The sequence below is a fragment of the Rhineura floridana genome, chromosome 16 (genome assembly GCF_030035675.1).
Source record: "Rhineura floridana isolate rRhiFlo1 chromosome 16, rRhiFlo1.hap2, whole genome shotgun sequence".
In the NCBI taxonomy this organism is placed as follows: Eukaryota; Metazoa; Chordata; class Lepidosauria; order Squamata; family Rhineuridae; genus Rhineura; species Rhineura floridana.
This window is the reverse complement of record NC_084495.1, coordinates 1,244,511-1,257,722: the sequence shown is the minus strand read 5'-3', so window position 1 is coordinate 1,257,722 and position 13,212 is coordinate 1,244,511. Positions and strand designations below refer to the sequence as shown.

General features: G+C 45.5%; 1 protein-coding gene across 1 annotated transcript in view; it reads left to right on the top strand.

Moving 5' to 3' along the window:
• The window catches only part of AR (androgen receptor), a 267,275-nt gene extending 257,407 nt beyond the window's left edge, over nt 1–9,868 (top strand). The window contains exon 8 of the mRNA XM_061598960.1: nt 3,351–9,868. Within this exon, the coding sequence (XP_061454944.1) occupies nt 3,351–3,506 (156 nt within the window). The 3' untranslated portion in view covers nt 3,507–9,868. The remainder of the gene's footprint in view (nt 1–3,350) is intronic.
• The last annotated feature ends 3,344 nt before the right edge of the window (nt 9,869–13,212 follow it).

Genomic DNA, 13,212 nt, shown 5'->3' with positions numbered 1-13,212 from the left:
TCTTTTGTACTTGGCACTGGTTGGTGGATCTTGGGGTCTTAGTAAAAAAACAAAATAGACCCAAGAAGGCATCAGAGCAGCCGTTGCTCCATTCTTCTGATCTGCCTTCCCTTCCTCCCCACACCCCCAGGCTGCTATTTGCACCACCGTGGAATGTCTACAACTATCACAGAATCATAGAGTTGGAAGGGGCCTTGTAGGCCATCGAGTCCAACCCCCTGCTCACAGCAGGAAATCCACAGCTAGAGCATCTCCCGCAGATAGCTGTCCAGCCTCTGCTTGAAGACATCCAGCGAAGGGGATCCCACCGCCTCCCTAGGCAGTCGGTTCCATTGCCGAACTGCCCTTACTGTCAAGAAGTTTCTTCTAATGTCCAATCTGAATCTACACTCCTGCAACTTAAAACCATTAGACCTAGTCCTACCCTCTGGGGCAGCAGAGAACAAATCTGTACCCTCCTCTATGTGACAGCCCTTCAGGTACTTAAAGAGTGCAATCATGTCACCCCTCAGCCTTCTCTTCACCAGACTGAACATGCCAAGTTCCTTCAACCTTTCCTCATAAGACTTGTTCTCCATACCAGCTATCATCCTCGTCGCCCTCTTCTGAACCCGCTCTAACTTGTCTATATCTTTCTTAAAATGAGGCGCCCAGAACTGAACGCAGTATTCCAGATGAGGCCTGACCAATGCAGAATATAGTGGGACTATTACTTCCCTCGACCTGGAAACTATGGCTCTGTTTATGCAGCCCAAAACCCCATTTGCCTTTTTTCCACAGCATCACACTGCTGGGTCATGTTCAACTTGCGATCCACTACAATTCCAAGGTCCTTCTCACACGCACTACTGCTAAGCTGGGTATTTCCCATCCTGTACCTGTGCATTTTGTTTTTGTGGCCTAAATGCAGAATCCTGCATTTGTCTTTATTGAATGTCATTTTATTAATTTCAGCCCAATTTTCTAGCCTATCCAGGTCCCTTTGGATTTTATTCCTGTCTTCTATTGTGTTAGCTATCCCTCCCAGTTTCAAATCATCCGCAAACTTCATAAGGCTTCCCTCCACCCCATCGTCTAAGTCATTGATAAAAATGTTGAAGAGTATCGGCCCCAGGACAGAACCCTGTGGCACTCCACTCGAAACCTCCTTCCAGTCTGAAGCAGAGCCACCGACGACCACTCTTTGAGTACGGTTTTCCAACCAGTTGTGAATCCACCTGACAGTATTTCCATCTAGTCCACATTTGATGAGTTTGCTAATCAAAAGGTCGTGGGGGACTTTGTGAAACGCTTTGCTGAAATCTAGATAGATGACATCTACAGCATTTCCACCATCTACTAAGCTAGTGACCCGATCAAAAAAAGAGATGAGATTAGTTTGACAGGATTTTTCTTGACAAACCCATGCTGGCTCCTTCTAATCATAGCATTGTCATCTAGATAGTTGCCAATGGACTCTTTTATTTTCCGTTCTAATATCTTTCCCGGTATTGAAGTCAGACTGACCGGCCTGTAATTCCCCAGATCTTCTCTTGTACCCTTTTTAAAGAGCGGGATAACGTTTGCCCGTCTCCAATCCTCCAATCCTCCGGCACCTCTCCCGTTCTCCAGGATTTCTCAAAGATGATGGCAAGAGGTTCCTAGAGTACATCCGCTAGTTCCATATAGATATACCTGCAGTTCATATAGATATACCTGCAGCCACCGGAGGAGGATTTAAATCAAGAAAATAGGATGGGGGGGAATTGCCTCTCTCCCAGTGCCACATTCTCAATCCAAATTGCTCCTTCCCCCCCCCATTAAAAAGGGTATGCTATGCATTATTGTCCCCCAGTATCTCAGGTAATTTCCTTTACTCTAAAAGAATTAAAGCTTTTTGTGTCTACAAGTAAATTGTAGCTCCAGTTTTAATTCAGAAGGGGGAATGTGAAGGTTCCTGCAGTAGAATCCTGAGAATGCCTTTATCTGCTGTAAGTGTAATGTGGGTTTCGCTTGTGCTGCATTTGCCCTGTGTGTAATGGTGAGGGCGAAGTCTGGAAAATGTTCCTTGTATAATGGCCCCCTCCCCACCCCTTCCTCCCAATGGCTCTTGGCATCCGCTCTGATTCTGCCTTTGGCAAACAAATATTGGACACATTGTGTGGATGTACACTGGGATGACCATTTCCCAAAATTCTATTTCATTGCTCCTCGCCCCCCCCATCACCCTGAACATAGAAAACTAGCACTTCCAATAGCAGGCTATGCTAATAGGGACCTTTTTCTCCTTGACACCTCATTTTCTACATGGAGGGAGTTTGGATCATTAAAAATTCAAAATGGTAGCCCATTCAGGCTTGTTCTTGTTCAGAAACAGCTTGATCAGGCAGGTGGCCTTTCTGTGGAAATCAATGGAATGGGACTTTGTCATCCCGATAGACTCCATTCTGTGCATGGTGCTAAATGTTATGCCCCAACTCTGTCTCACATTGGCCTGATAGTGACCTCCCTGCTTGCAAAGCCTCCTTTGGGAGAGGGAGTGGTGGCAGGAGGAGAGGGCCACTTAGTGCTGGAGTCCCAGCTGGGGGAGAGCTGGAAGAGGAGTGGTGAAGAACCCCTGCCTTGCCCGACATCCCAAACTCTTTCCCCAACTGCGTTGGAGGCATTTGCACAAGCACAAGGAAATCTTTGTTTTGAAGAGGGCCACCCCCCCAGCTGTAGTGGTCCCCACGGTGGGGCGGAGCTACTTGGGCACCATTGGAACTTCCTGGGCTGGGGCAAGGCAGGGCAGCAGGAGGTGAAGGCCACACAGGTGCACAGGAAGGAGTGCCAGATTCGCTCCCCCCTTCCTGCAGCAGTGCCAAAGTCTTTGTTTATTTGCCAAGGGCCATCAATTGTACAAAACCAGCCCTTTTGAAACCTTCATGCTAGTGATGCCACTCAGGAGGGTGGCCCAGATCAGCAGGGGGGAGGGGCACATTCACTTGCTGATCTCTGCTTGTCATGCACCTGCTCGGCAGCCAAGAGGCTCCATCCATTAGGCAACCCTGTTCCACTGCAACAAAATGCTGGGCTCTGGGTGCTGGGAAATGAGGGCATCACCAGCACAGAAGCTCAGCATGCATCTGGAGGGAGGAATCATCATTTCCTTCCGTTTGAAGCAAACAGACAAAACCGACGCACATCACCTGGGAAGTCTGCCAAGAACCCCAAGTGGTTCCCAGGGCGCCTCAGTGCCGCCCCTAGTGCTGGGTCCCAAAAAAAGGCAAAGGCATGCCTAGTTTTGCCACAGCCCTCAGGAAAATTGGCTAGGCAAGGAATAGTGCCACCGTAGAATGGAACTAATGTAACCTCTCTTCTCTCTTTCCTAGATTGCCAGAGAGCTGCATCAGTTTACATTTGACCTTTTAGTTAAGTCCCACATGGTGAGCGTGGACTACCCAGAAATGATGGCTGAGATCATCTCGGTACAAGTCCCCAAGATCCTCTCTGGAAAAGTGAAGCCCATCTACTTCCACATACAGTGATGGAGAGACAGCAGAGCCCTTGTGGCTGAGGTCAGCCCCCCTCCCCGCTGCTGCCACCTCCAACGCCTGTTCAGCCTTCACCTGCCTGTTATTTCTGCACTTCTGCACTGCAGTGCCTTGGAACACTGGATGTCATGAAGATATACAGTCATAACAAAGAAACTACCTGCTGGGTTTCTTTCCGTTTTGATGAGGGCTACCCTTCAAGTAGAGCTATTTGCCCTGGCTTTATCCTCTTTTGAATGGCTCAGTTATGTGTGTGGATCCCACTTCAACATCTCCTCCTTCTCCTCCTTTTCTTCCTTTTCTGGTGTTGTGGCACTTGTTTACATTCATGTGCTTGTGCATTTTCCACAGTGGCTTTTGTAGCCCTGCGCCATCATGGGAAGCTTTAGATTCTGAAATCACATGGACACACACCCACATCACCTTTTGGTCGTTCTCCCTGTTGCTGTTTATTTTATTGTTTCTTTTTTTTAAAAAAAGACAAAAACAAAAATCTAAGCTGACAAGCAGGTTATTAAAATTAAATACTGGGAGTGGGGAAGAACTTTGTTCTGTGAATGAGTAATTTTTTTTCTTACTCCTTTGAGCAGTTTTGCCTTTCTGTTTTTTTCGGATGGGTCGCCAATCTCTCCAAAATGCAGGAGAATAGTATATCTGAGAACAGGAAGTGAGAACTGTAAATCCTGTACTCAAAACAAGGCAGAGAGAATGTAGTGGAATTATGAATGTAGTGCAAAAACAAACAAACAAACAAAAAGGGTGTGTTGTCACAGCTGTGGGCATCACACAGACTCCGATTCCACAGAGCGCCCCTGTGCATGTAAAGAAGTCTCTACCCCCATTCTTGCTCTGACCTATGCACAGAGAGGCATCACGTTCCCACTGCGCAGACCGTCAGACCCACCACCAGAACCACTGTCTGAAAACCTTACCCTGCAATGGCAGATTCATTTCTCCAATTACTGTGAGGCCCTTACAGCCACATTTACTTGACACAAAGTGCCCAGTCCATACAGTGGTTCTTGTGTTCATAAAAATGAAACAAAACATTGAGAAAAGCTGGAGGTAATTCTTACAAGCTTTTTGTTGTTATTATTATTATTTCTGTGGACCACGAGCCGAAACTGAAACGTTGCCCAATGAATGTGAACACATTCCAGTTTTGAGCATTTTTATTTTCCTGTCATGAAGGAGACTCTGCTCCTGAGAAGGCAGCCCTTTGGTTCTCAGTGGCCTCCACCCAGCCAGCTGCTTAACCTCTAAGTCATCTCTCCATTGAGCTCTGCCTGCCACCAGTGAGAGACGTCTGAAGACCTCCTTATGTGACTTATTCTTGGAGCGTGTGGCAGATGAGGGCTTCAGAAGCAACGCAAAACAAGGACTCTGCATCCCCTGGGCCTCCTGAGGAGCACACAGGCCATTGGTCCTCCTCACCTACTCCATTGGGGAAGAACGTTTTCTAAATGACATTATGGTACATTGGAAAGAGGACAGAAGGGGGGGGCTTTCCTTCCTGTGATTCCTGCAGTAGAGATTGACATTCATCATAAGGAACATGGATGGAACCCAACAAACCTTAAAAATGTAAACACCTTTGCTGTGAAAACAAGCCCCTCTTTCTCATTAAGCTACACTAGAGTTCGTAAAATCACTGGCCATACAATCTCATGAGATGACGCGAAAGGATTCTAAGCTGTCTTCTGTGAATGGTCAGGAAACATCTCTGGGTTGTTTTGTTGACAAAAAAAAATGCTATGGATTGTGCCTTGGAACAGCTCAACTGAATGTGTTAAAAGGTTCGTTGGTTCTCACAAGATAGTTTTCAACCATCACTTTTCTTTCCTAAGCCCGTTCTGCCAGCTCTTGAGCAGCAAGAAAATATCATGAGCTGTTTGGCCCATTTTATTTCTGGAAGATTGGATGGGAATTGTGCTGCTCCATCCCACAATCTTTAGGTAGTGATATTTTACTACTCTTTAGATTTCAAGGTGGCTTGGTGTGAGCATAAGGCTTGCTCATCCCTGGAGTTTAATCTGCTTGTATTGTTCAGTGGTAACCTGACAGTTGTGGCTTTGATGGGTTTTGAATACCTTGCCCAGTCTGCAGAGTTATGCTTTGCAGAGATGCATTCTTAAAATGACCACTGCCCAGAATATCCCCCCTCCAAAAAAAGGCAGCAATGGGAATATTCTGGGTCATTTTAAGAATGCATCTCTGCAAAGAATGATTTGACTTGATTCTTTTCAGTTGATGCCATCCACTGCTTTGTTGAAACAGACTTGGAAGGTTTTTCTGAATGGTCACACTGCTTAGGAGCTTTGCTTCTTTGGGGGAGGATGAAGTAGCTCAAAAGTCTTAGTCTGCTTGCTTTACAATTTGACAGCTTTTCATATTGTAGGATTGAGGATGCTGTGAAAGAGTTGGCTGGTCTTGATCTTGGTCAGGCAACTTCAAGAGATGATGGAACACTTGGAAGTGCAGCAATTTAAAAAAATGTCATGAAGATATACATTTTGGATATTTGATGCACCTCTCACATTCAGCAGAACTGGTTAAAAATCTGTTATGCTCTGAAACATCCACAACTTTACATCAAATGCAGATTTACTGTTTTCTTTGCAAATGCGGCAGCTGAGAAACAAATCCCTTCTGTGGCCCCCATGAGCAAAGATGATGCACAAATACTGAAAACAGTTCTGTAGCTGAAACTGCTGGGAATTGTTTAGGAAGGATACAAGTGTCAGCTTGACTGAAGTTCTCTCCACTGAATTTCACTCATGGGTTGCCTGTAACAGAAATGGCTGTGGGAAATGGTATGTTTTTGGTTCTGTAGCACATATACATACAGATATATACAGATATATAGACATATATATTAAGCCTCAAGGTGGTTTTCCCCTTCCCCATGCCCAAATCTTCTGAAAAGGTAATCTGGGCATTCAAGTGCTCCATTTTCTTGAAAAATGACCAGGAGTCCTCCGGCATCTTAAACACCTACAGAAAGCAGGAAGTGGCAACTCAGATATCCCTGGTTTATATAGCAGCGTCTTCATGCACCTGATGAAGTAGCTTCTAACCTACAAAGTGCTCCAGGATTCTTTGTATTCTGCTGCTATGACAGACTTTCATAGCCGTCCTTTTGGAATCTGTCCCCATGCTCCTTAGCACCAGGCCATGCCATGCTCCTCTGATGCATTGGCTGACATTTAAGACTGGGGGGCATCCTCTGCAGATGTGCATTGGAACCCCTGAGGATCTTTGGGTCATGACTGTGTCTTGAAGAGTTACCGAATGATTGATTCAGAACACCTATAATGAATACCATGTAAATACGGGGGGGGGGGAGAAATAATGGTGGTGGGAAATTAAGTATTTACTTTCTTTGGTTTATTTACAGTGGACTACTGCTACAACAGTTTAAAAAAAACTTGAGAAATACCAAAGGCATTGACCATGGCTTAGCCATCAGCCCTTATTCTTATCATGAATTTTATGCATTATGCTTTTTTTTAAAAAAAAACTTATGCTTGAGTACCTTCTCTTTTGCCACGTGAAAGTTGCCCTTTACTCAACAGTGGTAGTTCAGTCATTTAACTTGCCCAGCCGATTTCTCCCTTTAAACTCACAGCCCTCCTCTCTGCTCTCCTGCTGATAAAATTGGGGATGGGAAATGTGCCCAGCACTTCCTGCCATGTTTTGCAGAATGTAGTCTGTTTGTCAGGCCATGGCAATGGTGAGTATGAACCACACCCCTGCATGGCACATCCAAACAGTGTCTCATGTGGCTCTTAACTAGGCTCATCCCCATGCCTGTAGAGGCGCACATCACACCACACTTGATGTTTCACTGGTGCATATACCAGTGTGTACATAGTAGATGGTAAAGTGCTAATTGTTTTGTACAGTCTTGAGGTCCCTGGCCAAACCGTCCTCCAGCTTCTGTGAAAGCAGAGTGAGGCCATCACTTGAAGGCATTTGAACATCCCAAGCTTACTTGAAATCCCCATAGAATGTTTGCCCTTCAGTTAGAAACAAAGAAAGCTCTTGAGTATTTGGCATTGATGATGGTATCTCTCCATCCTGGAGTTTGGGGGGTGGGGGGCTTGTGTGTGTTTTAAGAATTTGCACGTAAAGCATCCCTTCCTTCCCTTTCTTGGGGAAGGGGTGGGGGAGAATGGCCTGTGCCCCAATCTGAGTTACTACAGGATTTTGCAGGAGCAGCTTGTAAAATTATGCTATTTCTGCTGCTCACTTGTAAGTTTTCTTCTATTTTTCTTTTCTTACCCAAATAATGTGTTGTTAGTATAATCACCAAAGAACATTTATTTAAAATGGAAAAAACATTAGGGTTTTGTTTTGCAAATCACACAGTGGGGGGGATTATTGTGATGTTTTTATGCAATGCTGTTCATCAGCCTTAGGTGGGAAGGGCTTACCGTGCCTGTCTGGAGGGAGAGCTCATGTTTCTTCTTTTCTCCCCTGGTACATATTGAAATTTGATTGTACAGATGTGCGGACTCAGTCGCCCATTTTGACCTGCAGATGATAACTGCTATGGAACGGGTTGCACCTTTGGTTTAAAGGGAACACATTTTGCAGAATGAATGCTTGGCTCCTGCTCCCTTTGGCTGACATGAAAGGGTCTCCACTCACGTGCATAGCCATGTTCAGAGTGAGGGGGAAAGGTTTTGTCACTGGAGAGTGTGTTGGCTTCTGCAGCGCTCTCGTTCTGCGATGCCTACAAGGAATGGGAGGGGGGAAATTCCATGCTACTATAATAACCAGCATCCCAAACACCCTTCACTCTGTGATCTTCACATTTGAGTGAGAGACCATTGCACCCTGAAAGCAAAACAAAGGTGCCTTGAATGGATTGAGGGGGAGACCATGTAAGAGGGGGATGCCACAGCCCCCCCAGAAAGGAGCAACACCCAGGCAGGGAGGGCAGTGCGCATGGTTATGGCCAGGTTGCCCAGGGCCAGAAGGTGGGCAAAGGAGGCCAGTGGGATGCACTGTTGCTGAGTGCAAAGCTTTCCTTGCTTGCTCCAGAGCACCAGGGGCTCTTTGCTCCCTTCCTTCCCTTTGACAATGCTGCTCCGTTCCTCTTGGGAGAGTCGTGGCCCTGCAGCTGTTGGCCTCCGCAGTTGCATGAAGCCAACAGCCCTGCTGAGCATTTTGCAATATAGCTGGTGGATTTGGAGATGTTCTGTAAAGATTATGGCACTTAGTAAAAAAAGAAGATGGTATATTACTTGTTAACCTGTTTATGTATTGTTTAAAAAATAAGGTTTCCATATATATGTGTTTTTTTAAAAAAAATGTTAGGTGGGAAAATTAGGGTGGTTGGGCTGCTAGCCCATCAGAGCTGTCTGTTTTGGGGGGAGGGGCATTTGTGAAAGAAGATAGAATTGGGGTTTTCAGTTGTCTTTTTTGCAGCCAAATAAGCTTGTGAAGCTAACAAAATATCAAAACCAGCAGAACAGCTGAAATATATAACAATTTGGTAAACGTTTTGTGTATGTGCGTGTGCGTGTGTGTGGGGAGGGGGTTGACTTCAGCTCTGATGGATGCCAAATGGGTTGGCTGGAAACAATAAAGGAATAAAAGCCAGCCTGTTTTTCTCTTTCTTGTGCTAACTGGGGCTGCCAAGCGTTCACCAGCCCCTGTGAGTGATCTTCAGCAAGGCTTGCCATGATTTTGAGTGCCCAGAGAGAAGGAACTGGGTTTCCTTCAACCAGTTGCCTTTAACTAATGGTTCAAGTAACAGCAACAAGGGAAGGTTCTCTGCCGAAGCTGATGAGAGAACTGATTAGAGTCAGCATTAAACAGCATAACACAGAATGATGCACATTGATGGGGACACTGGGCGCCACCTACCAGGATCACCAGGATCTGTGGAAAGGGGTGGGACTTGGGTTAGACGTGCCCCATGGTGAACAGTCCCCTTCAAGAACCAAGCCCTCCATCTGCAAAGGCAGAGTTGCAAAGACTACCCTTGGGAGCTGGAGCCAGCCAACCTCACAGGTATTCATTGTGGCTTATAAATCAGAAAGCGGTGGGGATTTCTCACACACAGGGTTGGGAAAGGAGAAGGTAGTTAAGCAAAGTATATTAGAATGACAAATAGAGACAGAAATCAAACCCCTTGTTTCTTGACTTCTTGGTTTCACCAGGGCAAATTTCATGCTGTAATTCAGATCTCCCTTTTTTTGTAATCTTGGATTCTATTGTTGCTCCAAATACAATTTTAAAAAGCAAACCTTTGGTTGTTGGAATATATTTGTGTATGTGGCTTTTTTTCCCTCCCTGCTGGCATGCCTTTGGGAAAGGACTTCTACTGGTGAGGGTGGGGGTGGGGGTGAAACATTTGCTGTGGTGCATAACGGGGGAGGAAAAACTGACTGAATAGCTGAGCCGTTTTCCAGAAATGAAACTAGTTTTAGGCTATTATTAATTGCTATTATTACTACTACTACAAAAGTTGGTCTGGAAACCCATTTTTTCTTGAGTGCTAATTTGGGCAGAAAATGATTAACTGATGCAGATAAGCTTTTGTAGATTTTCTACAAATGGATTTTGGTTTTGTTGGTGTATTTGCTGAATGTAGGCACAAATACAAGCCTTTTCCCTACACACACACACACACACACCATGCTCCCTGGCTGAATCCTCAATCCTTTCCATTTCCTTTTCATGGTATGTATGAATGCATTTGTATTCTGGCTTCATTGTAAGACTGCCGTCTGATCTCCACGTAATAAAGGATATTACGTTTATCAGACTAATGCAAAGCACGGGAGGTGCTTTTGAGGGAGGATGGAAAGTGTTCAGCCTTGAATTAGACAAACAAGATTCCAGTAGGCAGCAATAGGAGCTCCACCAGCAGGACCACCAACCTTTCTGGTTGCAGTGACTACATTACAATTAGGAAAGCAGGGAGTGAAAAGCCTTGCGTTCTCCTGGCTCCAGAGAGCAGCTTGATGACATGGTCACTTGTGGGAGGAAAAGCGGCTTCAAGCCTTCACATCAGTCACAACTGGAATTGGTGTTTGTAAATGCCACTGAACTGCCACACTATTCAGTGAAAACAGCAGGTATCACCTGGGCCTGGCTGGCAGCAGCTGTGGGAGTGGCAAACTTTGACAGAACCATTCAGAGGCATTTCTGTGAAGTGTCAGCAAAGCCGCAGTTTGTGGGCTGGCAATTCAAGAGCTAGAGTGTGGGAGGATCTGAAGATGGGGAGGCTGACTTACAGGTGCTTAGGGAGGGCAATAGCAGGTCTTCTATCCTAAGTGGTGGAACACTTCCAAAGTGGCGACTCGGCATGGAAGGACCTGTGTTATCCCCAGGTATGTGGAGGAGGGGGTCCAGAGCCATTGGAGCAGAGATGGTGATGACAGAGGGACATCACCCTCAAAGGGGGGCTCAGGTGTAGAGACTTGCTCATTTTTTTGGCATTAGATAAGTTTCGCAGCTTGTTTTTATGTGCCTCGGACCAAAATGTGACTCACTCAGCTCAGATTTCAGCAAATAAGAGATGTAATTTGGTAAGACATGATTTTTCTTGTTAATTGATACAGATTTTTGTCATATGAAAGTTTAAAATGTTCATAAATGTTAATAAAAGTATATTGGTTTTGATGGCACAAGATTAGACTGTGAGGACCGTGTCCACTCATTTCAGCTGATTATATAGAGAAATCACTACTAGTGGCCACAAAATCAGGAAGTAGCCTGGGTCACTCTGACCTCTGGGAGGGCCTGACATCATCTCATCGTAATCATCATCATCATCATTTATTAAATTTATATCCTGCACTTCCTCACAAAAGATCAACACAAGATGAAGAGTAATTTTTAAAAAACCAAAAAACACTTAGAATTTTTTTTTTGCATTGAGCATTATATAAATTCATACATCATGACCTTTATTCAGAGAAGCAGGTGTGTGCTGAATTCAGGTTCACCCCGGAAGCCCTTTTGCACAAAAATCCATTCTTGCCCCCCCCCCACATTCTTTTTAGCAACCTATTTGGGGAAGAGGGAGCTTTTAGTTCCTGTTTTTAGACAATTTGGAGTCTGAAACTCTTACTGATCTACTGCAAATCACACACAGATCTGCCAATAGATCCTGATCTACCTTCTGCCCACAACTGAGTCAGGCCAATGATCCAGGTAGCCTTTCTACTCGTGTGTGTGTGTGTCCAAACTATTTTGCATCAGTGGGGTTTTGCCCGCAGAGACCCCATGGACCCTCCTTCCAACCCATTGCTGCCATTGCTGACTCCCCAGTTGAGCAGATTAGAGGTAAAAGTGCTCTCAGAGCATGGACAGAGCAAAGATTCTGAAGATTCCCACACACATACCACCACTGAAGTTTCCACTGCATGCGCAAGAGGCAAAACATTGTCCAGTTCAGATGTCAAATGCAACCCTGTAGCCCAGGGAAGGAGAGCCTCAGGCCAGGGACCTCCTGCAGCCCTCAGGATTCTCCACGCCCCCTGTTCTAGGCTCCACATCCTCTTTAAATGTTTTTGCCTGGTGGGGATGTGTTCTGGAACCGTGATACTGCTTGCCTGGATGGAGAGAAGTGTGAGCAGAGGCTTCTTGTGCCTGGATGGAATGTAGCTTACAGTTCAAATCCATTGCTCTGCACACTTTTCCCTCTGGCCCTGGGAAAAGGTTTCCCACCTCTGCTGCAGTCCCTGGCTCCATATTCCCCTGGCTCGTCATCATCATCCTCGCTGGCACAAACTGAATGCATAAGGAGAAATGAATGGCATGTAAGTTGAACATTGGTTCATGTGGACTGGCAGGAGAGTCACTTCTGCCCACAAGTGCAGCATTCTAAGAAAATGTGAGTTCAGGGGTAGCTGCTCAAAACGTTGCAGAGTCTTAAGGTGATATGCCAGTAATCCAGAGCCTCGGCAGATCTGTAGCCAGTCTGAGTTGTCCAGTGCGTAAACCTGTGGGATTTGGTGTTTCCAAAGTCTTGTTCACACATTACATGGGTACTTGTGTACTTAAAAAACAACAACTTCAGTGCATTCCTGACACATTATGTCAAACAGCACTGCTTGTTCTTCCCCTAAAGACAAATCCGCCTGTCTGTGGCACACATTTCCCAGAGTAGAAGAATAGCTGTATCATCTAAAGTAGGTCTCTTGTATTATCCCTCCATTGCAGAGCACGGTGGCACGCCTAAGGCCAGCTAGGGAGCCCCTAAGCTGAGGGGGCTTTGAACTGGGGACTTTGCAGCTCACATTCTCATTCTGCTGCCCTCTATATCGGGTTGTGTGAACTGGCCCTTAACACATGTTGAAAGATAGGACTTCACAAGGCCCAGCGCTGCCCAGCCCTCTATTTTTATTTCTCTGCATTCTGTTTCTGCAATGAGCTCTCTTTAATCCCCCACCAGCCTTGATCTCGCCAGAACCACAACTGTGTTTTTGCCAGAATGTACTTGCAAAGCAGCTGACTTAATCAAATGTACACATTTTCAGGTACAGCATAACCTTTCCATGGCGATTCCTGAGTGACGGGCTCCAATTTATCAGCCTTATTGCAGCCTATGTCCACACAGTAGCAGCTTCCAGATTGCATTTCATGAAGGCTAAAGCATATAGACACAGAACCTCTTTAGTTTATTAAAAAGGATTTGCAAGATAGAAAATTAAAGGGGGGGGGAAGGAAAGCGCTG